Consider the following 22,766-nt stretch of genomic DNA (forward strand, 5'->3'; position numbering starts at 1 on the left):
ATTGTTTCTTCACATGATGTGAAACAGCAAAATTATGGCTCCAAATTAAAAATACAAGACGGCACTGCAAAGATTATTCATTTTAAGTTCCTTTAAATCACTCAAGTGAACATGGTTCGCCTTCACCTCTAACAAGCAAACCCTTCTGCCTCGCTTTCACCTCAAACAGGCGAAAAGATGTATTTTTTTTAGCGGAGCCTTTACAGCCCGGTGATAATGAAAACAGCGAAGCAGACAAGGAAGCCACACAGACAACCCCGATAAACGATCTTACTTAAACTGAGGTATCACTTTTCTCCTTTCACCGCTCGCTTGTTAGCTCACATTACCAATTCTAGGCTCCTGCCTTAATCCTGCGCGCACCATTTGAAGAAACAAAGACTGCACTCAATCAAACAAAATCCCGGCCTCAGTGGATCTGAAAAACCCGCAAGGACCTCGGAGGAAATTATAATGTGTGATCTATTTAATATGGAGATGATATTCAACTCACTCCTTTAAAATGCAGAGAAAATCTGAACACGTCTTCGGGCCTGGGAATTTCGTAGCGCTTGCAGGAATATCCGAGTTAATATAAAAAAGGTTAGCACTTAATAATAAGCCCTGTGTAATTACGGTGCAATTTTCTCAACAATTACCGTGTAATTTTACAGAATTCAAGGTGTAATTTTTTTCCTCCTAAAAAATACATGTGTGCCTGGCAACTGGAAACTTTAAAGGAACGAAGAAACAAATTATTTTTTAAGTTATGGGCACTTTCAGGGGATTGTAAAAGAAAGGAAACAGAAATTATATCAGAATAAGTTTTTATTTAATGAAGACTTTAATGGCATTTAGTGGTAAGTGAGAAATTAACTAGTATTATTTGGAGTGTGTGGTGTATTACAGAGTATCCCAGCCTCCATTTACTATGATATTTACCTTTTAAAACTTTAACAGTGTTTTTTGAGTTGTTTTTTCTTATCCACATATTAAGGGGCCTAATTTCAATATGACTGTAGATTCGAGCCCAAGTCTGCTGCTGATAATATTATCAAGGCGAGCCAAGTGTGCTTATATTAGTACAGCACAGCTCTGCAAATACCCATCTTTATTCTCAACGACACATGTTCTCAGTGTAGGGTTAAGGATTCCTTTTCTATAAGAAACCTCTATTATGAACTATGGATTGAGAGTTTGAAGGGTCAAGCAAGCCATTGTTGGGTTGCAGTTTGAGAAGGCTTTCAGAGTGACCACAGCAGGTACTAAAACTCAGGTTTTAGCCTTTTCACAATTTCTCCTTTACATCTTTTTCTTACAAGTATGAGGCTTTGTAGAAGATCCAGATTACTGAAAAAAAGAGATTATCCATGCAAATGTTCCTGTCTGTGCATTACATTTATGTGACTAATGATAAAATTTGGCTACGGTGTGATTATATTCAGGCAATTAAATCATTTGATCAGTGAAAATGGAGTTTAGGTAGGGCACAGACTTCTGTCTGCTCTGTCCAGCCACTCAGATTTTACACCCTCATGGCTCATTCCCGCTGAATGCTTTAGCTGTCATGCAAAAATCATCGACAAAGAACTTCTTGAGCCAGTGAGACTGTTCCCATTGAACGCTTACAGACTGGGATGTGAAAATCTAGACACTGGGTGTATCGAAGCTGAACTCTCCATATTGATGAGTTTTTCGCACTGCGAAAGATGAGAGCTGGACTTTTATTTGTCTCATTCTTCCTGACACTGGCAATGACGTCCTGCCCTGACCTTGAATCCTAGCACTTGCATGAGCACGCAGAATTGTCCAGTACAAAATTCCCTCAAACAAATATAATTTTAAGCTTAAATGGAATTAGATTCATATTTGATACAGATGCGAATCACCTGATATAATCTTTGATAAATAGTCGATGACCGTGACTGACTGAGAGGACCGTGTGGTTACTGATGCAGCCGGGATCAACTTGTTAAAAAGATGGCTTTTAAGCGTCGTCCTCAGTGAAACAGAAAGGGAGGCACTTTCATGTGACCAAAGTGAAATGCATTTCACTGGAAATGCAAATGTTCAAATGCTCACAGTGGCAGTGAAATGTTCACGATGGCAGCTGGTTGGAATAAGTAGCTTCAAGTGTGGCTTTGCCTGCTGGATGGCCTGTCAGAACATTATGAGTGCAGCCTCAGTCTGCTATAAATCTAAAGCTCATCTCTCTCACACACGCCCCATCTGCCTGATTTTCTCACTTGTCTTCCCATCCTAACGTCTCACCTCCACTACAAGAGCAATCACCTCCAACTCCTTCCCCTTAAATCATTTCCTCTACACCCCAGGATTTTTACTTTTACTCCTTTTTCTCTTCTTTCCCGCACTTGGATCTAAGAGCTAAGAAAAAAAAAAGTCAGGGTTGATCCATTAAGTTTCTCATTCTTTGAGAGAAGTCGCGCAAACCGGCTGCTGAGCTCTGAGGCTGAAAAGCCACAATCCGATAGCTCCAGCCTAATCTCTTCCATCTCCGCTAAAATTTACCAAGACCTGAAATCTGTGACGACTGCAACCCGTCACACACATGCAGAAAAAGGTACGCTCACATGCACACATCCATGATTACCCACAATTTCTTTCTGAAACCTTCCGCCTCCCTCCTCTTAGGTTTAAATCAGCACCTTACTGACTTGATGGAATGCTGATTGTAGTCTCAAGTGAATGGATTTGAGCTGTGCCCACTCAGGAGCATTGAAAGCATTAAGGCGAGCACTCACCGAGTGATTTAACTCACGGAACAGATACGGTTTTGTTGGGAAGGGAAAGTGGTAAAGCAGCAGCTTCATATGGTGGTTAAGTTCAAAATTAGCTGATATTTTTGGCCGAACATGGAACATGTGGGATTCCAGAGCAACAAAGAAGACATGCTCACACACTGCTGTTTGGCTGGTCAAGTAACTGATGAAAAACAGGACTTTAATGTGATGTAACTGGTTTATTTTAAATGACACGACACTGATCTCATATTATAAACTTTAATTTCTTAGAGGCGAACCCTCACAAGAAGTAGCAATAGGTTTTGAAGCTTCCGTGCTTCTGTAGTTATCTTCATATTCTTTACATCCTCAGCAAAAACACATATCTATTTTTTAAATGGGAAGCTGTAAAGGCAGAGAGCCCAGTACGAATGCACTGGGAAGTACTGGGCACTGAGATGGCTCACTCCTGCCAGGATTACTGCTGAATTTGGCTCTGTGTTCAAACAAATACATTTGAAACAGTGGTGATTTTTCCTGTATCATTCCAGCACAGATTTTCTAGTTCAAGTGTCAAGGCCTTGGGAAAAGGTAGGAGGTGTTTTTGAACAAGGTCAGCTACAGTATAAAAACTATTTCAAATTCCAGCCGTGAAATCAAACCCCCTCAAGCTCCGAGTTTAGTTCCGTCCTCTAAACGACTAGCATGACTTGCTCCAAGTGTTTATGTAAGAGCAACATTATCATATTTTGTTACTAATAGACGCAAAGAAAGAGGTGGATAAAAGAAAAGACCTTAGGTTAATCTGCCTGGGCTGCAAAGGAATACAAAAACAGTGCATTGATGAACTCAAGGAACACTGTTCGTGTTCTTTAGAACAAAAACTCTTTTACATGTAATGGGAGAGAAAAACAGCTGCTAAACTCAAAGGCTTAAAAATCTTTCAGATTAGCAATAATGGACCTTTGGACCCAACAAACAGCGTGTGGCATATTTTCTATTAAACAAACCAAAAACCAAAAAAAACCCCACAAAATACAGTGAATAAAATTAGCATGGCATGGTGAGCTTCAACAAATGAGAAAACACATCAAAATATGGTAATTTAAGCAATGAGAAACACAAAATGAGTCAACTGTTGAGTGAATTAAACATTATTTCAAAAAGCAATAAATATGTGCCCAGTTAGAAACATCTCTTGGCCCTTTTCCACAGCAGGAACTTAACAATCTGAAGTTGTGTGAGGTCCTGCCTTCCCTTTCCACTTTATTTTACAAACATTGTAATGTTATTCTTTATTTGAAAATAAGGCATAATTTTGAAATATCATATGCCAATAAAAAGACAGCAATATATAAAAGAATTATGTTTATTTTCTTTCATTTTATACACGACCAAATGAAAATCAGGCAAAGTCTTTTAAATAAATGTGTGTGTGTAGGGGGGGGGCTAAACATATATTGAATATCAAAATTTAAAACTTGTCTTATGTTTGAAGTAATGTTGATTTAGTGTTTGTATCACATCCGGTTCATTTCCAAAATTCGGATGAGATTCGAGGAACAAAAGCTTAGCTAGCAGCTAACATTGTAGCAAATACTGACATTGTTTCTTGCTAACATGAGTTTTCTTAGTTGAGAAGACTGTTACTGCTAGGAATTCACAGACCTGATATATTTAGATTTTTTTTAAATGACAATGAGCTGATTTAAGGCAGATCCAGTCAGTTTAGTTGTATGACGACATCTCCTGCACCACACAGGTTGCTAGTGGTGCAGCTAACTTAGCTTGGAGGAAGCTAACAGCAAAGTGTGAAAAATTTCGAGGTATTTCACAACAACAGTTTTTATTTATATTTATTTATTTGTATATATTTGCATCGGTTTTTAATTTACTAGCAAACTACGATCGAGTAAGTTGATATGACTGAGAAGCTCAGATGAAGATGTTTTCTTTCCCTGACTTGCTCTCTCTGCGGTTATGTTCAGCACAATGCCTCTTTAGAAGCCTTTGCTGAACTTATGGAGACGTAACATTTTGTTATTTCACTTCATCTGACTTTTGTAAGCTGAGTGTTGCCTTAAAAATTACTATTCTTACTGACAGCTTATTAATTTATTATTATTAACTCAGCAGTGGCTTAAGCCAAGGTGACTGCATTGGATGAGAGCTGGAGGTAGCTGGATCGGTGCCTCCCTGATCTGTAACCAAAAACGTTAGTGTAGTTTCTCATAAAGCTCGACAACAGAAGGAAACCAAGGCCAGACAACTATGTCGCACAATTTCTGTTAGTATCATGTGATACATACTGGAAACAAATGGATTTTCCCCCAATACAGAGATCCTTGGTGTTATCAGAATTTGATCCATTTGGTCATTAATTTGGGGGAATTCCAGAAGACCTGTATGCTTAAATTACCATTCAAATGGGCCAACACAAAGCTAGTGTGCAACCTCTCAGCAGTTCAGCTCAGCTCAGCAGAATCAGCCATATGTACATGCTGTATAGGCACAAATAATGTGAAAAAGGCTGGACATAACATGAATGTAAACAGTAAGCTTTCGTAGTAATTAACGGGCAGCGTGTTCATGTTAATACATGGATGAAATTGCTCCAGTTAGTTAAGAAACATCTAGAATCTTTAAAGATCATCATTAACACATTGTACCTCGTGGGTTTCATCTCCAGGGTTTGAGCGTATACTTCTTCGTAATGGCCCATGTGAGGTCTTTTGCCCTGCCTTTTTGCTTATCTAAACTAGCCAGCTGTTGGCTTAGCACACACACAGGATGAGAGCGCTATTGATTTTCTCTTGGCAAGGAAGCGAATAAGCATACCCACTTCCCTAACCTTTTTAATAGCCGCTTGGTAAATTCTTGCCGTGGAAAAGGACTGTTTATGTGTTACCCCTTTTCTTTTATTAAATGTCCACAGCAAAGCAGCAGGCGTACCATCAGAGCCACCAAGCCATGCAAAGGATCTGATATTTGCGAGGCACCCAGCCAGTGTCTAAAATCCACTGGTATATTCACACATCCCTCGGTAGCGTGGAGTAAATATGTTGATAATGTGAGATGAAGCATTCAGTGTTACACAATGACAGGACACATCCTCTGAATCCTGATGAGTCAAGTTATGTACACCTGACAACACCATGGACTATGTTAACGTCACTGTTTGTTTGGTTTTTTTACTTGTTCATGCACTGCTGGCAAGCTTATGTTTGCACACTTGTAATCTATAATCAATCTCCCCTTTAAATGTGTCCACCTGCAGCTATAGTCTCACTCATTATGGCCACCCGCAGTGTGAATATAAACCTCCGCCGCTCCACCAGCGATTATCATCAATCTTTACTCAAAGATTGTTACAGGTGCAATGCTCCATTAGCTGCATGTGTTTCTGTTGAGACAATCTGCATGTGTATGTGTGTCTGCGCGTGTTTCCCCGAGCCTTTGCAGCATATCCTCAGTTTAACAGCATCTATGACCTCTCCCTCATCCCTCTAGCTTGAAACCCCGCAACCTTGTTAGCTCCCATTTTGCCCCCCACCCTCCGAGCAGCACCAGCAGCGGGCACGGTGGCACTCACGCTGGCAGTGACCCCAGGAGCGACGAGTCCATCCCCAGCAGCAGTCCACACGGGCCCCATATCGACACAGGCCATTGGATGATGCCATCTGCCGTGGCCACCTGTGAGTGGATAACATAATAGGTTCACAGCCAATTAAAACACCTTAATGAAAAGCCTTTTTATATTGTTTGGAAGGGGAAGGGTGTGTGATTCAGAGCTTTCATGAGTCAGTTTCTTGCTGCAAAGAAAAAGAACCAGAAGATACATTTAAAGACTTCTATTTAAATTTTTAAAAAATGGCTTTTTAACCACTAGGTACAGTGAGCACTTATGGCAGTCATACTAATTGCAGGTACAGCAATGAAAATAGACACACAAACGAGTACAGTTATGTTCACATCAGGTAGATTAAGCACTACTGCAAAATGCATGAATAATAACAAATAAAGACAGCCGGGTCTTTCTTGATAGATTTTTTTCTAATGTTTAATTTCCTCATCTAAATGCAGAGCATGAAGATGGATAGGGTTTCTGAACAGATTTAAAACCCTTTATTATGATTTAAATTCATTAGGACGAAAAATAAAACTGGCTTTGCTTGACTAATGTGGGGGGAAAAAAGTTTCAGTGCATAACAGCTCTTTAATTATGCATCAATCACAATCCTAAAACGGTCCACTTTAAGTGATGTCTATTTGTTTATTAATGTCAGAATAGGATGACAAATCTCATTTATTGAGGACTCCGGGGTGCTGTCTTTCAATTTCACTCCCTTTTTATAAAAATAAATCAGATACTCTGTTTGTGTAACACAAAGAAACAGCGGCAGCAAAAGAGTTACGTTTGAAAAGTGGTAAACAGAAAACATTTGTCATTTTGCTTCTCAAATATCTGAAGGGGGTGAAAGTGACAAGTGTCAGAGAGTCGAAGACTGACTTTTCACTGCTTCACCGTAGCAGATTATCTCTGAATCATGGAAACAAAACTGACAGCACATCAGCTCGTGTTGGTTTCTTTAATGTCAAACTGGAGACCTGTATTGAAAGCCTGCCAGGCCCGATTTGAATTTAGCCTTCAGTGCGTGCATCGCTACGCCGCTGACACGCACATCTGACAACACCACATTACTGCTGTGTTCACTTGGCTTTCGGGAGCTCCTGGAAAAGATTAGGGACTACGCACTTCCGGTTGTCCTTGAAAATACAATATTTGCCTCCAAAATGGCAACTCCATGACACTGGAAGATGGTATTATCTCTGCTACACAGAGATGATAGGTAGGTATTAGTTCTTATACACATTCTAAAGTAGGTTATTTCCCAAACACAACAGTTCCTCTATGAGAAATTAGAGCCGGATATTTTTGTTACACTCTGCTCCATTCTGTTCAGAGCAAGAAATAGCTTCTTGGCAGACCGCGTATGTGGATTACCTTTTTTATCTGTACGAGGGCCGACCACATATTTATGGCGAGAATAGAGTGAAGGAATGAGCCCATTTAAGGATACTGAAGAAAATCCAAGGCACATTCTTTAAGAGCCTGGCGCTCATATGCTACCTAAAATCTGAAACAATAATAAACGAATCAGTGGATAGGGAAGATTTGTTGCAGCTGACTGTTTTTTTTCCCCTCTTTCTTCAAATAAAGAGGACAATGTTTTTAACCAGTGGGACATTTTTATCGTCATTTATAGGAGGTGTGAAGCACATGAGGAGGTTTGCACAGATCACTGAGTAAATCCAATACAAGAAGAAGGTTTTAATTGCACAGAAGAGCTGGAAAACGCTGTAATCCTGCACAAAACAAAGGAGAAGTTCACTTCCTTTACGTGCTTCACACAAAAGACACTTTCTTTTTGTCTCTCAATGAGAAAGTGAGGTTGTCGCTCAGTATTCAAGGCACATCCTCCGCTGCTATCCCTGCCTGTTAGTGCCTCTATGCCAAGATGAGGAAATGCTAATGCTTGCCCCTGCTGCCAATCACCTCTTTGGAGAAAAAAAACAAAAAACAGACGGATGCTAAGTGAGAGTGGCAGATCCAGGGAAAATGTTTGTCTGCTGCCTGGTGAGCGGGAAGTCAGTCAGTGAAGCACACAGTATGGGTGAGGAAATGAGGAGGGGAAGGAAAAGGAAGCAAAACCAGAAGAGAGGAAACAAATGAAAGGAATTTCATGAAAGCAGTAAAAGAGGAAAGAATAGGAACGGTCTGGACAGCAGCCACATTTCTCAACCTGCCTCCCCTTCCACACTAGAAGCTTGCTGCATAAAACAAATTAAAGATGCTTCTGCATGAGGCAAAAACCCTGCTCGTTGACACCTCTCAAAACATCTGACAACCTCCTTTGACATTTCAGTGATATTTGGATTTGGCGACTGGAGGCTGATTTCATCCTGATGTTTTGAAAGCTCTTGTTAATTGCTGCATAAGGCAATCACCACCTTAGAATATGGAGGCATCAAGTGGAAGGCATTTATGCTGCTTTGGCTGCACCTGTTCTCGTATAACCTAATGGCCTCACATTCGTTTGCAGCCTGCAAAGTAATTATCACATTGAATGACTCCCGTGGATCTGCAGATTTAGTATCGTAACAGTTTTCATTTTTATTTCTGACAGTTTTATTATAAAAGCATATTTTTGTGTTCATGTCATAATCTTCAGCACGCACGCGTTGTGCCATAATGAAGATGATAAGAGCAAAAACTCGCCATTTTTTATATATACAGGGCTTTGTAAAACACACAATTATAAAGTCATTTTTAAATTTCAAATGGGAAAAGGAAGATTAAGGGCCAATCACTAGACTAAAGGCTCAACCCCTCTGCTCTGCTCTGTGCAGGGTCTGGCTAATGTGAATGTTGTAAATGATCCATAACTAGTTTCTGTTAACAGACAAGCTGCTGTAATTGGAGACGGAGCCAAAAGGTAATGAGTAAAAGGCGAGCTACAGAAGTGTAACTGAGAGAAGATTAAGATGGCAAAAAGCAATGGCAATTTATTTATTTATTCGCTAATGGAATCAGTTTGATTTTTGCAGTATTTCCCAACTGAAAGAAATAACACCGAAGAGTGTAAATTAGTTAAAATTTCAGTCAAAAAGAACTACAGTATTCTTAGAGGCAGTCTTGATGTTACAAATGCAGAGGCCCATGTAGTGACTTGCGTCCTATATAATCTTGGACGATTCATAGAGACCTCGGAATAGAGATGGAGGGACTTTTTGTAACGTGTTTTAAAAGTATGTCCAGCTGTGTGCGCTGGCATAAAAAATAAGACGCACCTCTGGTGGTCTGATCAATGGCAAAAAGGTAGGTAACAAAGACAGACACTGGACCTATCATATCAAACTTTTTATGGACCTTTATGATATATGTTGCAAGTACTTGAAGAGCATTGCTTTGACATCAGTGAGAAGCAGCTGGTCTGGATATATACCTATATGAGGACTCAATACATTCTGTGGATGTCTATGATGACTTATGTGACATCAGTGATGACTATTCATGTCTTTATTTGTCAAGATCAATGTAATAATGGAAAAAACATAATAGTAGTAGTAGTATTTGCACATTTTTAACATGAAACTGTCACGATCCTGGGTCTCTGACTCAGCATTTTCAGTTTACGTTTTGAGTTCTTAAGTTATCCCTTTGAAATATGTTGAGTAATAGGATTATTATTTCGTTGCCTTTAGTTTAGTTTAGTTATGTTTCACTTAGGTCTTTTGTGTTAGTCTGTCATGTTTCTTGTCATGTTGTCAAGCTTGTGTTATCATGTCTACGTCGTTCCATGCTGTTTCCTGTTTTATTTTGAAAGTCTGTGTCCTATGTAATTGTGGTTGACTTTGCTTCCTTTGTCTTGTTATGTCAGATTAGCCTCAGCTGTTTCCCCATGTGCTTCCACTTCCCCTGATCACCTCCTGTGTGTATTTAGTCTGTGTGTTTTCTTTCATTTGCTGTCAGGTTGTCTGTTATTTCTTGCCATGGTTGCAAGTTTCATGTCCAGGTTTGTTCAGGTTTCTGTTAAGGATCTTTATATTGTTTTTTTAGTTCTCCCAGTTCAGGTTAATTTTTAGTTTTGCATCAGTTGTCTTCCTTTTTGTTTGCACCTTTTTAATCAGCCTTATTAAACGGCTCGCCTTTTGTTAATTCTAAGTCATGTTTCACGTTCTGTTTTTGATCTGCTTTTAGGTCCTTTATTCACAGTACATACAGTGTGCTTCTGCATACTGTGACAGAAACTGGTTGAACTCTTACATTACATAAAGGAAAGTTGTTTTATTCTTGAGACTTTAATATTGGCACACAGTTAAATATAAATCCTAAAATAATATTCATCCTTTTTCCCTACTAGAGAAACTGAATTTAGCAAGTCAACCATCAGTAATATCGTCTTGAATATTCACAATGCTTGTATTAACTCTGGTGTAATCCTCTCAGATATTGCAGGACATTTTCCTCTACTACTCTTTACTGATCTTGTTTTAAAATATTGACAAGTTACACCTAAAAATAAAAGTGAAAAATCTTAATAATACTGAAAAAACTGTTAAAAATGTCTCCATGCTAAAATGTGGGATTCAGACTCATTCAACACTGTAATTGATGAGATAACTGACTCTATAATGTCTATCATATCTGAAATGATCATGAGATATGATGGAGGAAATCAGAACAAAAACAGCTAATTATGGGTATTTTAAAACTGATCTTTTTAAAGAACATACTTTATATACACTATTTTAAAAAAAATTAAGAGATGGAAACAAAGAAATAAATTAAAACACAAAAATAAACTAACACACATACGAGTAAGCTAACACATTATACTGAGCTTATAACTTCACAGGGCGATAAAAAGTGATGCTAGAAGGTGCTTGAAGTCCTCAGCCGGGATCATAAAAATAAATGTGCTCCTTCACACCAGAGTCGAGAAAATGCCAGAAATTATTTAAACATTGAAAATCTCCCAAACAGTTTTGACTATTTTATCTCCATAGGAAAAAATCTTTCTAAAGCTATTAATCCTCCTGAGGGCAACACTTGTAAACAAATCTTCAAGGAAATCTTCTTGACACCAGCTGATAAAAATACATCTTTAAAATCATCACAAGCATGAAAAGTTCCCATACAGTGGATATGGATGGTATTCATAGTAAAATTGTACCTGAGATACAAAGATTGTCAATATGACCCCTGGTGACAAAACAATGTATATGCATACATGTATAACAGATTGAATACCACCACAATATGGCTTTAAAAAAAAAGAAGCACTTGTATCTCTGTTCTTGAACAAAACCAAAAACACCCCCACAATGGTTTATTGATAAAACTGGCATATTCTTCCTTGGTTTTTTTTAAAAATGTTTGATTTCATATCCATTCCAAAATATTTCCAAAAAGTATTATCTCTCGTTCTGCTTTTCTCACTAGCTGGCGGTCAGCAGAGGAGGTCGTCCACAAAGTCAATACGTCTCTGTGGGTGGTTTCTATTTTAGTCAACAATGCACTTCCAGGCCTTATGATCTCTGGTCTTGGCCTTTGCTTGATCAAGGGTTAGACGTCATTGTTTAAGACTGTCTTCAAACTGCTTGATCCAAGTCTTCTTGGGTACGTCACGCTTGATTCTCCAGTGGGTGGGGTGCTGCTGCAGCAGAAGGCGATATGGCAGGCGATGGTTGCTCATGCGGCAGACGTGGCCAGAACATTGCAGTCGTCGCTTCTGGATCAACTCTTCCACTGAGGGCTGCTGGTAATATTGACTGCATTTTGCGCTGTTGCTGAAACAGTCACGAGGGCCACTCGGAGAATCTGACGCAAACAGTGCATTTGGAAGACCACGAGCTTGTTGAGGTTGTGCTTGAGGATGACCCAGGTCTCGGATCCATAGAGAAGAATAGAGAATACCAATGTGCAGTACAGGCAGATTTTGGTGATGAGGGTGACATCTGTCTTCTTCCAGAATTGGAGGGATGCGAAGCTGCCGCCGCTTGACCGATTCTTAATGCCACTGATGCCGTTGATGCTTTCTTTTCTTGCACCAGAGAGCTGATGTGTTTGAATTCTCGCACTTGTTCGATTTGCACGCCTTCGAGATACACGGTGACTGGTGACCCGTCAGCAGTAAGGAAAAACTCTGTATGAAATATGCAATATGCAAAGTAAAACTATGAAATATGGAGTCCCGCAGGGATCAATATTAGTACCACTCCTCTTCCTTTTATATGTCAATAATTTTATTAACTAACCTTGTTTTATAAAATAAAAATAAAACTCTAAAGTCTCCAAAATATTATAAACTAGGACACCTGGTTTAAATGCAATAAACTATTGTTATATATTATTCAAACAAATGTATTTTAACCAAACAGAAACCAAATAAACTGCACACAGGTGTGAATGTGACTGTGAATTATTTCCTGGTTCACTGTGTTATCCCCGTGACAGACTGGCAATCTGGGATAGGTTCCCCCCCGTGACCCCGAAATGGATAAACAGAACAAAGTGGATGGATGGACCGAGAACCCAAATAATGTATCCAAATAAATGGTAGGGTTGTTGAGAGGGTAAAATTTACAAAATTTGGGGTGGTTGATGTTGATGAATATCTGAATTTTAAGAGGCTTTTTGACAAATTAATGAAGAAATAATCTGAATATGCTGATTTATTTTTCAAAGTGAGACACCTTCTCCCAAATGAAGCTCTTCTAACCTTGTATCAGTCTTTGCTTGAGCTTCATTTTTAGAGATTGGAGATTTTACAAACTTTTCACAACTCCTGTGTGATATCTTATTTATTAAAGTATGTATAATAGTATATTTAGATTCAGTGTCTATCCCAATGTATTCTTCCTCTCACACGAAAAAGAAAAATGACTTTTAACTCCCCCCCCCCCAAAAACAATTAAAAAAAAATAAACAAACTTATATGTACTGTTAACATTTGTCTCTGTCTTTAAAAAGACTTGGACACAACAGCTGCTACTAAGATATGTTTGATTCTAAACCCTGTATGGTTGGGATTTTTCAAAATCTGAAATAAGTTTAGATTTGATGTCCATGATTAAATTAATCTATACCACTAATCTATATTACTGTTTTTTAATTTCAATGTATAGTATTATTTTTGGGATGAATGTGGCTCAGGAGGTAGAGTGGTGTGATTGTTAGATAGAAAGCACTACAATCTAGAAAAAAGTGCTTTAAAGCATGTGTGTGTGTGAATGGGTGAATGAGACATGTTGTATATAGCACTTAAGTAGAGTAGAAAAGTGCTATGTAAGAACCAGTCCATTTACCATGTGCTGCTGTGTTTAATTAATGTTTCTGTAATTTAGGAACCTTAGAGAATATATTTTTAGAGATAAAGGGTAGTATAACGATATATGTTGGGAATTACATTTGTATTTCATGTATATTAATTGATATTTGGGCCTCTATTTAAAAGCATTTAGGAAGTCTCATTTCACAAATGACTATTTCATATGTAATTATGTCTGAAAACTGCATTTTACTTGATTTGTGAAAGTGAACAGGTTTATGGATCAACATTTTAGAGATTGTTCATTCCTCTTGTATGTATTGCAAAAAAGCCACAAGTGTTAATGAAAAAAAAAATAGGTGGAGCAACTGGAAGGTGGTGACATTTTCAAAAATTTTAGTTAAGATAAAATTTGGAAATAGGCCTGTAGTGTTTTTCTTTTGTTTTTGTTAATGTTTTTTTAAGGAGCAGGATGAGAAAGTCAGTAATAAAATGCAGCCAGATAACAGAGAGAAGATGTGGGGGAAATGATTGGCAGACTTCTTAATTTATATGGTGCACGCGACTGATTGTTTCAACTGCAAACACTGGTTAGAGTCTCCTTGCTTTCTCTGGTATTGAATAATCAATTACAGCAGAAGAGCATTTTTATAATGGATGGGATTCAATTTTCCATAAGCAAAAGAGCCAAGAGAAGTGGACATTTAATGGTTTTCTCTAATTCCTGTCTGACAGTGAATATATTTATGTTGTGGAATGTTGGTTTAACAAAATAAATTAAAAAGCCGCTGCAACCCCCCCACCCCCAATATTTTCTGACATTTTGACCAAAATATTTAATCAAGAAACAGATAAATAATGTAGACAATCATTAGCTGAAGCACTATTCATTTCTGTGTGTGGATATCCAAAGGAGATAGAGGTCAATGAAATGTGAAATTAACATTATGCAAACAGCAGATAGATGATGAAACCACACACGCACAAGAAAAAAGAAAAAGGAAATGATGAACAAAAGTGCATTATGAGTATGAACTCCTACGAGGATGGTGGACTGTTTGTTCAGTGCAGTTGCAGCAATGATACAAGAATCTGCTGAGATGCAACAAGTTGAGGATTATTAAATTAACCATTCCCCTCGAATGTTTTCTTCCTACACACTGATGCAGTATATATATATGCATATGTATAACACATTTCGTGTTCTCACTAATCTATGAATTTACTCTACAGCAGTTGTGCAATTCTACACAATCTGAACTTGAAACTGAGTGTTTAATGCAGTTCATCAGCACCCTGTTTAATCATCGCAACGCCACGGCAATGTCACATTTGAACTTTTTGAAACATTCATGGGTGGCAAATTATGACTTACCACAATCAACAATGGGAACTACAGTAACACTGCACAATAGAGGAGACCTTCTTTTCTCATATGTATCTTGTCCTCTGCCTTATTCTACCGAATGAAAAGCTGGCATATCAAATGGACGTGAGCATAATACCTGTATTTATTACCCTGAAGCCCTGAATAATGATCCCAAATTGCACTAAGCCTTGAAGGAACTCAAGCAGATAATTATTACCCTTCATGCATGCTGTGTGACAACTCTTCTCAAGTGCAGAGTATAAGACAAGGTTGTTCCCTCAGAACATGACAGGTTGATATCCACTGTGGTGACGCCATCCTTCTTCCATTGTTTTACAAATGGATTCATAGCTGGCCACTATCCTTTTCCTGACAGCGAAGAGCTGAGTCAGTCTATGGCTCGCAGAGGAGCAATATGGAGCGTGAATAATCCAGGTCCATGAACTTACATGGTCTGCATTCATAGCGATGATAATCTAATCAATCTATCATCCATCCGTGACCCCTAAAGTATGCAATGCAGGATTTCTGACTGGATTTTTATCACAAACAACCACAGATGTTGAACTCTTCATCAGCGTTAAAGACTTGCTCGAACCTGCCGAGCTCAGATGAAAGCAGGACTTTGTGGAGTCAAAAGGAGTCTGCTGTCTTAATTAACCGCTTCAGCCCAACCTATCAGCGGCATCATTGACTCATATCTGAGGCAAAGATTTATATTTAGAATGAGCAATTAGTCGGTTTATCCATCTGCCATTAAAGGCCTAATGGACAGTATTCACTGCGTGGCTGAAAAAAAAAATCAAACTCTACCACCTTTAATGATGCTGTTTACAAGAGGGTGGGGTGGTTGTGGATTAGATGGTAGACAGGGTCATCTACCAGTTAAATGGTTGGTGGTTTGATCCCTGACTTGTCTAACTTGGGCAAAGTACTGAAGCCACAGCTGCCCCCGATGTGTGTCGAGGAGGTGTGAGTGTGAAAATCAAAAAGTGCTGAGTACGGTGGCCCTTAGGGATCGACTCCAACTTTAGAAAACACCAGCGAATTAAAGAAAAATGCTGCAAAAGCACACAAATAATAAAGGAAGTGATTTTGGAGGAAACGTGATGCAAAGCATCGCACTGAGACGTGCTTAAAAGAAACAGAGGACTCTTCTGTGTTGTGAGGGAGAAAAAGATGAAGGTTATGTGTGTTCTGATCACATGATAATATTGTGGATGTATCCTTGTTAGTTTACCATTATTGTCTTCCCAAAGCTCACGTATCTTCTGTTGTGAGCTTTTCATTCACACTCTTCTGCTTATCCAAGTCAGGGTCGCGGGGGAGGGGCTGGAGCCTATGCCAGCTACCATAGGGCAAGAGATGGGGTACACCCTGGACAGGTCGCCAGTCTGTTGCAGAGCAACTGGCTTCTTTGTGTTTTTATTCAATTTCAATTGTGTTTTGTGTGCTTTTGAAGTATTTTTCTATTTTCTGGTATTTTTTTAAGTTGCGGTGCGTTTGACCTCTCAAGGCCACCGTACCTTAGGCACAGAAAAAACAGCTGCAGGAATGTGTGTGTGATTAGGTGACTGAGGCTTATAGTAAGAAAGCATTAATTTACCTTAAAATTACAAATATCTATCTCAATCTTAAAATGTGATAGAGTTCACTCTTTTTCTTTCATCATTAACACGGACTTCATTTAGCACTTTTGTTACAGTGAATTCTGTAAGGATGCACAGAAACAAGCTCAAACACTGCAAACAGTCTTCTGCAAAAAAGAAAAAGAAAAAAGAAAAAAGTGCTTAACAGATTATTTTATCTGCTGCAAGTGATGTCAAACGGTCAAAGACTTCTCTTTGCTGGTTAACAATATATACTTATGTATTTATCAATGTTAAACTGCGTTACACTGTACAACTGGCTGTTCACTCGGTCTACTGTGCTGCAGACTCTGCCAACAGAAAACAGCGGGGCTTAACCTTGCTGGAACTATTTTCTATTCTCTTCTGTTTTTGTACATTGATTGGTCCGTATACCTGAGTCATAGATACAGAACCCTTTTTTTCATTTCTTATAATTATCAAGACAAATGGTAGCAATCTGTAAGGGTTTCACTGCCCGTGGAGCACTTATTCCAATACAAAGTTTTTTTCCACTCCCATGCTGTCCTGTTTCCTTCAAGAAAATGACAAGAAGATTAAATACCAGCTGGAGCGGTCATATGAGTAATAACAGAAAGTCTGCATCAGCTGTATTCTCTTACTGCAAGCTTTTTAATTTCACATATGCCATGTTAGGTGTGACGGCATTAGTTTAATCCAGGTTTCTTTCATACAAAATGTAGCAAGAGGACTCTTTTTATCATTTCACTAGAACGCAGTAAAGACAATGCCCCACTCTTTTTCACATTCATTGACATGTACAGCAGCAAACACTGAGAAACCTCCTGCTAAGCTCCTGATACAGGATGAATCCACCAGTGTTTTCACACTTATTTTCAAACCGTGGAAGCCTGAATGTCCGTCTGATGTTACAATACCAACATAACCTGGCACCAGTCCATGCCTTTGGATTATTACTGAAGAGGTCTGGTATGTGCTGCGTGAGACTTCACAGTTTAGTGATGTCACTGGGGAAGTATATCCTCTTTTGTATGTTTTGCCTTTCGCTTCGGTACTCTCCTCTGCTGTATGACATGTTCCCAAGCGCTTGTGCAGAATAGAAAAGTGGCAATAAAAACAGTTTTTAGAGACAGAAAGGCAGGTAAACACATTACGCGCAGCTACAGGAGACCAAATTTATCTTGCCAATGATGCCCGTGAAGGACCCTTCAGGACTAGATGGATAAGCCTGTTAGGAACGCTTTCTAAAAGGTAATAAGTAAGGAAGACTAGGTAATAAATGGCTTTTTTGCTTGCGTTCGGTCTCGGGGGATATTTTCTCAATGAATTAATATTGAAGCGGGGACTCAGGCCAGAGTTTATACCCATAAAAATGGTAAATTATGGCCATGGTGACGAGCCACTCCATCAGCAGGGATGTTAATAATGTACAATATGCTGCTGCTAGGTTAAAGTAAATGATTATTACACCAAGGAAATATGTGAGCTAAAGTAAAGGCCCTCCACATCTCATCAGACCATAACGTGTCAAACAGACATTAGCCATAGTGATTGAAAGAAGAAAAATCTCCTAAATAAAAATATTATATGTGGTGGCAAATACTGAAATCTACCACTCCGCATTATTCTCTGTCCTCTCTTTTATTCTGTCTCGCACACAGACACCCTTTTAGCCTTGCAGAAACCTTTGATACTCCAAATTGCTTTTTTTCTCAATACTTTTTGAACATAGACGAAAAGTGAATTGAAAGAGCTCAGGAGGGGGAAGGAGAGAGAGAAAAACGGCTACACTTCAAATGTCAAAATCTATTATCAAGCAGGTGGAATGGCAGTTAGTCTGACAGAGCCTTCTGAAATGCATGCATACTGTTTCAGTAACAATTACCTCCAATAAGCTTCAAAGTTTTTCATTTATTTGAACAAACGCTGAACACGGGAGAGGATTCGGCTTTGGAGCTCAGCCTGGCTGACAGAGATACATGAGGAAAAATAAAGTACTTGGCAGCATTCTCTGCTGGAGATGTAGGAAATTTGGCAGTAGCACTTTGTTTGTGTAACTCTCACCATTTGGACGGACTTCAGTCCAGCTTTTTTACTTGAGCTCCAGAAATCTATCTCAATATGACAAAAAAATAAGAGATGGAAAATGATTTTTTCTCTTCTTCACACGGTTAAGATCCTCTCTAATAAATGATCAGAGACAAGGAGCAAATAAGTATCCTGACTGATGGAATTACTGTGGTTCAAAGGGTTAGACCCATTACAACTTAATATGCGTGGCTGTTTTTTTCTAAAAGAAGAAGAAGAAGAAACAGCCACTATCCATCACGCTAAACTCAGATTCACCTATAGGCAGATGGAAATCTCGGACACGTGCATTCTTTGGGGTCTGGCACGTCTTCACACACTTCGTGGGATTCGTGTTTGAACATGATCGCCGGGCAATGTGCTGTCACATCACTTTATAATCAGCCTGACGTCTGCACAAGACGAGAATCGCTTGTCGAGATGCGATTTTCAATTTTTTTTTGCAAATGTAAACAGCGCTTGTACTACAAAAGAATCCACGCTCAGAGGCGCAAAAGCCCAAGACGCTTTGGGGTGCACTTGGATTCATTGTTGAATGAAAATAAAAGTTGTGATCGTGAAATTAAAAAAAATAAATAAATAAAGCGAAGACGCTTGATATGATTCGACACTCACTTTCACGGGAGCAACATGTTTTCAGTTTTGGAGAGCTTCAAATAATCCACAGCAGCTCGCAACCAAAGTGTCGCCTCGAAGCGAAGGCGCAGTTTTCACACAATCAGCTCGTAAATGGATGAATCACATTCTGACGGGTTCTTTATCAAAATCAGCTTTATCGCACAAAAAGCCTTGGTTTCTCAGCCTGCTTGACCCTACCTGCCATCGAAGTCTGCACTTGCTCCAAAGCTGCAGCTGCACAGCAACATCAACTTTATCCATAATTCCATGATTTCGGGAGTTACGCGCCTACGCTGTTTCCAATTCTCCGTAAATCCAGAATCACCGGGTAGGAAACTGTGGAGTAAACAGCGACACAACAACAACAAACACACAGTTTGTTTCCTCCTGGAGGTGCGCGGGCAGGAGAGGTCTGACGGCGTCCTTCAGACTGTTCATCTGAGATATTCAGGAGGAGAGAAGGCAGCCCGATGCCTGGAAGCAGAGTGACTCCGATGAGTGTGCGCGCGCGTGTGTGTGTGTGGAGCGGGACGCACTCTGCCGGGAAGAGCGCGCACAGCCGCCCCTTACCCACCCATCCACCCCCCTCTCTCTCTTCTTTCCTCCCCTCACAAGTTCAGGCAGCGGGCTCTCAACCAACAGCACCCACTGCAGTCTGACCTTCGCTCGCTGCAGTCTCAACAGAGCCGCGGTGTGCAGCCACTCAGTTGCGGAACCTTAACGAGAAAGAAGAGGCTCCACGTGTGGCTCCGTTACACGCTGTGGAAAATGCCTTAATGAACCTGCTGAGACACGCAGGTGTATTTTTGGCCACCCAGGTAGATGTTGCTCACGCAGCAAAGACAAAGCAGTGAAAATTACTGAGGGCTCAGACTCGGGGTATAAAAAGAAAGCTGCGCAAAATAGAAAATCAGTGGTTTGTTAAAGTTTGAGGCGCACGCGCATTCAACAGGTGGAAATACTTATTAAAAACAACCTTAATATGTATAATTTTTGTAAACAAACACAAGTGGATGCATTTAATCAAAACATAGCGCTTACAACTACCGGCTGTTTCTGTTTTCTCAACAAGCCAAAAAGCATTTCTGAACGACACTGCGCATGCGTAATTGCTGTCTTTCTATTCTTTCACACGATGATCCTGTTAGACCTCATCACCTGTCTTTCATTCCTAAGCGGCACTCCACATTCAAAGTCTCCTGAACTGCGCTTCCTGTTTGGGTGCAGAATGATGAAGGCTGCCTCATTTCCTGATGTGACAGGTTTCTGTCAGTGAACCAACCAGAGGGAGTGCCCGGTTAGCCTAACAGCCTTCTGGAGCACGCGATGAATGACGGGAAGGTTCATGTGATTACTGCTAGTAGTTCACAGTCGCTTTTGATTCATGCAACCCTTCGCCTTCACTGACTGAGTAATGAATCTGTGGTGGCACCCAGGTCTGACCTCAGCTGGTCGCAGAAAGGCCGGTGTCCCGGTTTGTGTATAATTAGACTATCAATCACAGTATTGACCTGACTGTAAGAACGTGATTCCTTGTGTTATTATTGCATTTAAATATGAGCAATGGCTTATGCCGATCGCAAGGGCCACGTCTCATTACCGGTAATATTCATATGTTGTGGGAAACTGAGACACTGTGTGGATTTTAAAGGGTCAGTTACACAGCACATCTGTGTTTGTTAGCAGGAGTATACTCAGGATGTGTGGGATTATTTTTAATGAACATTTTACCAGATGTGGTGCTCAGCCAAACTTAGAAGTTATGTGTTGAGTTCCATTACTGTGCAAAGGTCTTAGGCCACCCCTCATTTCTTTATATTTTGCTTCCAAGAGGCCAGAGTGTCTTGTAATATTTTGAAGTGATCTTATACAACAGCTCTCCAGGCTTTCTTTCAATGTTTATCTTCAGACATTTTTCAGTCCAGTCCTTGTACTTGACAACTTTCAGAGGAATGTTTTTGTTTTTACTTGTTTTTTAGTTGTTTAACGCTGACTTATTAATCATCCACACATTAAACAAGGATGTATCTGATCCATTTAAAGTTCACTGAACCCTCATCAGAAATGGTCTCAGTGGAAAGGTGGCTGCCAAGAAGTCATTCTTTAGGAAGGGAAACGGGAAGAAAAGGCTGAAGTATGCCAAATTACACAAGAACTGGACTAAAAATCAGTGACAACAGGATTTATGGAGTGATGGATCCAAATTTGAAATTTATGGCTCAAATCAGTATCAATATGTATGCAGGAGGTCAGGAGAGGTACAACAGTGAGTGTCTGCAGGCATCTGTAAAACACAACGGCGGCTCCACCATGGTCTGGAGCTGCATTTCAGCCAGTGGTGTGGGAGATCTTGTCAAAATTGATGGAATTATGAACACGTGGGAACGGTCAAATTTTGATCCACCACAAACACCATTTGGAAAGCGTCTGATTGACAAGAGCTTCATTTTTAAGCATGATAAGGATCCCAAACACACCATCAAAGCAGTAAACGTAGACCTGGATAGAAAGAAAAAAAAAAAAAAAAAACACACAATGAAACACGATCAGTTATAGATTGGCCTCCCCAGAGCCCAGACCTCGACTGAATCACTCTGGGATCATCTTGACAGAAATCAGAACAAAAAGGCAGCCAACATCCAACAGCTTTGAATGTCCTTCAAGAAGCCTGGAGAACTATTCCTGAAGATGACTTAAAGAAATTATAAGATTCACTGAGAGAGTTCAGGCTGTGTTGAAGAATAAAGCCGGTCATACCAAATATTGACTTTCAAAGTTGTTAGAATTGTATATATTTTTCCCTTCCCTTTTTGCATGTTTCAATAAGTCCCTGCCCCATTTCCCACTTTCCTAGCAAAACATAAAGAAATGAGAGTTGACTCAATACTTTTGCACAGTATTGTAGCTCCAGATTTGGATCTAAGACGCAGTTGTTCATTTCAAGAGGAATGACATCTCCAACTATAACAGCGGTCCCCAACCTTTTTTGTGCCACGGACCGGTTTATGTCCGACAATATTTTCACGGACCGGCCTTTAAGGTGTCGCAGATAAATACAACAAAATAAAACCAGTACCGGTACCAAAAAACAAAGATTTATTCATAACACACAGGAAAAGACCCAGGGAAACCGAGTTAACGATAAAAAGATAACGTTAAAAAACAGATAAAAACCCTGAGAACCATCAATTTCACACCCGAGCCTCAACTCTCGCGGCCCGGTACCAAACGACTCACGGAGCGGTACCGGTCCATGGCCCGGGGGTTAGGGACCGCTGCACTATATGAACAACATGCTACGAATGGTGCAAACCAAGCAGGGCACTTCACAGCAATCAGCATCCTTTAAAGTAAAGATTTACCTAATTTCGTTGTTTGTTTAAAATCACTGAACAACAAAAAAAAAAACTCTAGGCATCAATATATTCCAGAAATTATATTAAAGCGACCGACTAATCTTAATTTACTGCAACTGTCAAGGGTATCTGAACACCCCCCCCCCCCAAAGAAAAAAAGAAGACATCTA

General features: G+C 39.7%; 1 protein-coding gene across 2 annotated transcripts in view; it reads right to left on the reverse strand.

Annotated features, from left to right (window-relative positions):
* The window catches only part of npnta (nephronectin a), a 56,111-nt gene extending 36,360 nt beyond the window's left edge, over positions 1–19,751 (reverse strand). The window contains exons 1-2 of one of the 2 annotated variants that reach the window (XM_063476162.1): positions 19,439–19,751; positions 6,313–6,413 (exon numbers count right to left, since the gene is read on the reverse strand). In XM_063476162.1, the coding sequence (XP_063332232.1) occupies positions 6,313–6,413; positions 19,439–19,509 (172 nt within the window). In that variant the 5' untranslated portion in view covers positions 19,510–19,751. The remainder of the gene's footprint in view (positions 1–6,312; positions 6,414–19,438) is intronic. The other variant, XM_063476163.1, reaches the window with a different exon arrangement.
* Between the last annotated feature and the right edge of the window lie 3,015 nt (positions 19,752–22,766).

Source organism: Pelmatolapia mariae, linkage group LG6, assembly GCF_036321145.2.
Source record: "Pelmatolapia mariae isolate MD_Pm_ZW linkage group LG6, Pm_UMD_F_2, whole genome shotgun sequence".
Classification (NCBI taxonomy): Eukaryota; Metazoa; Chordata; class Actinopteri; order Cichliformes; family Cichlidae; genus Pelmatolapia; species Pelmatolapia mariae.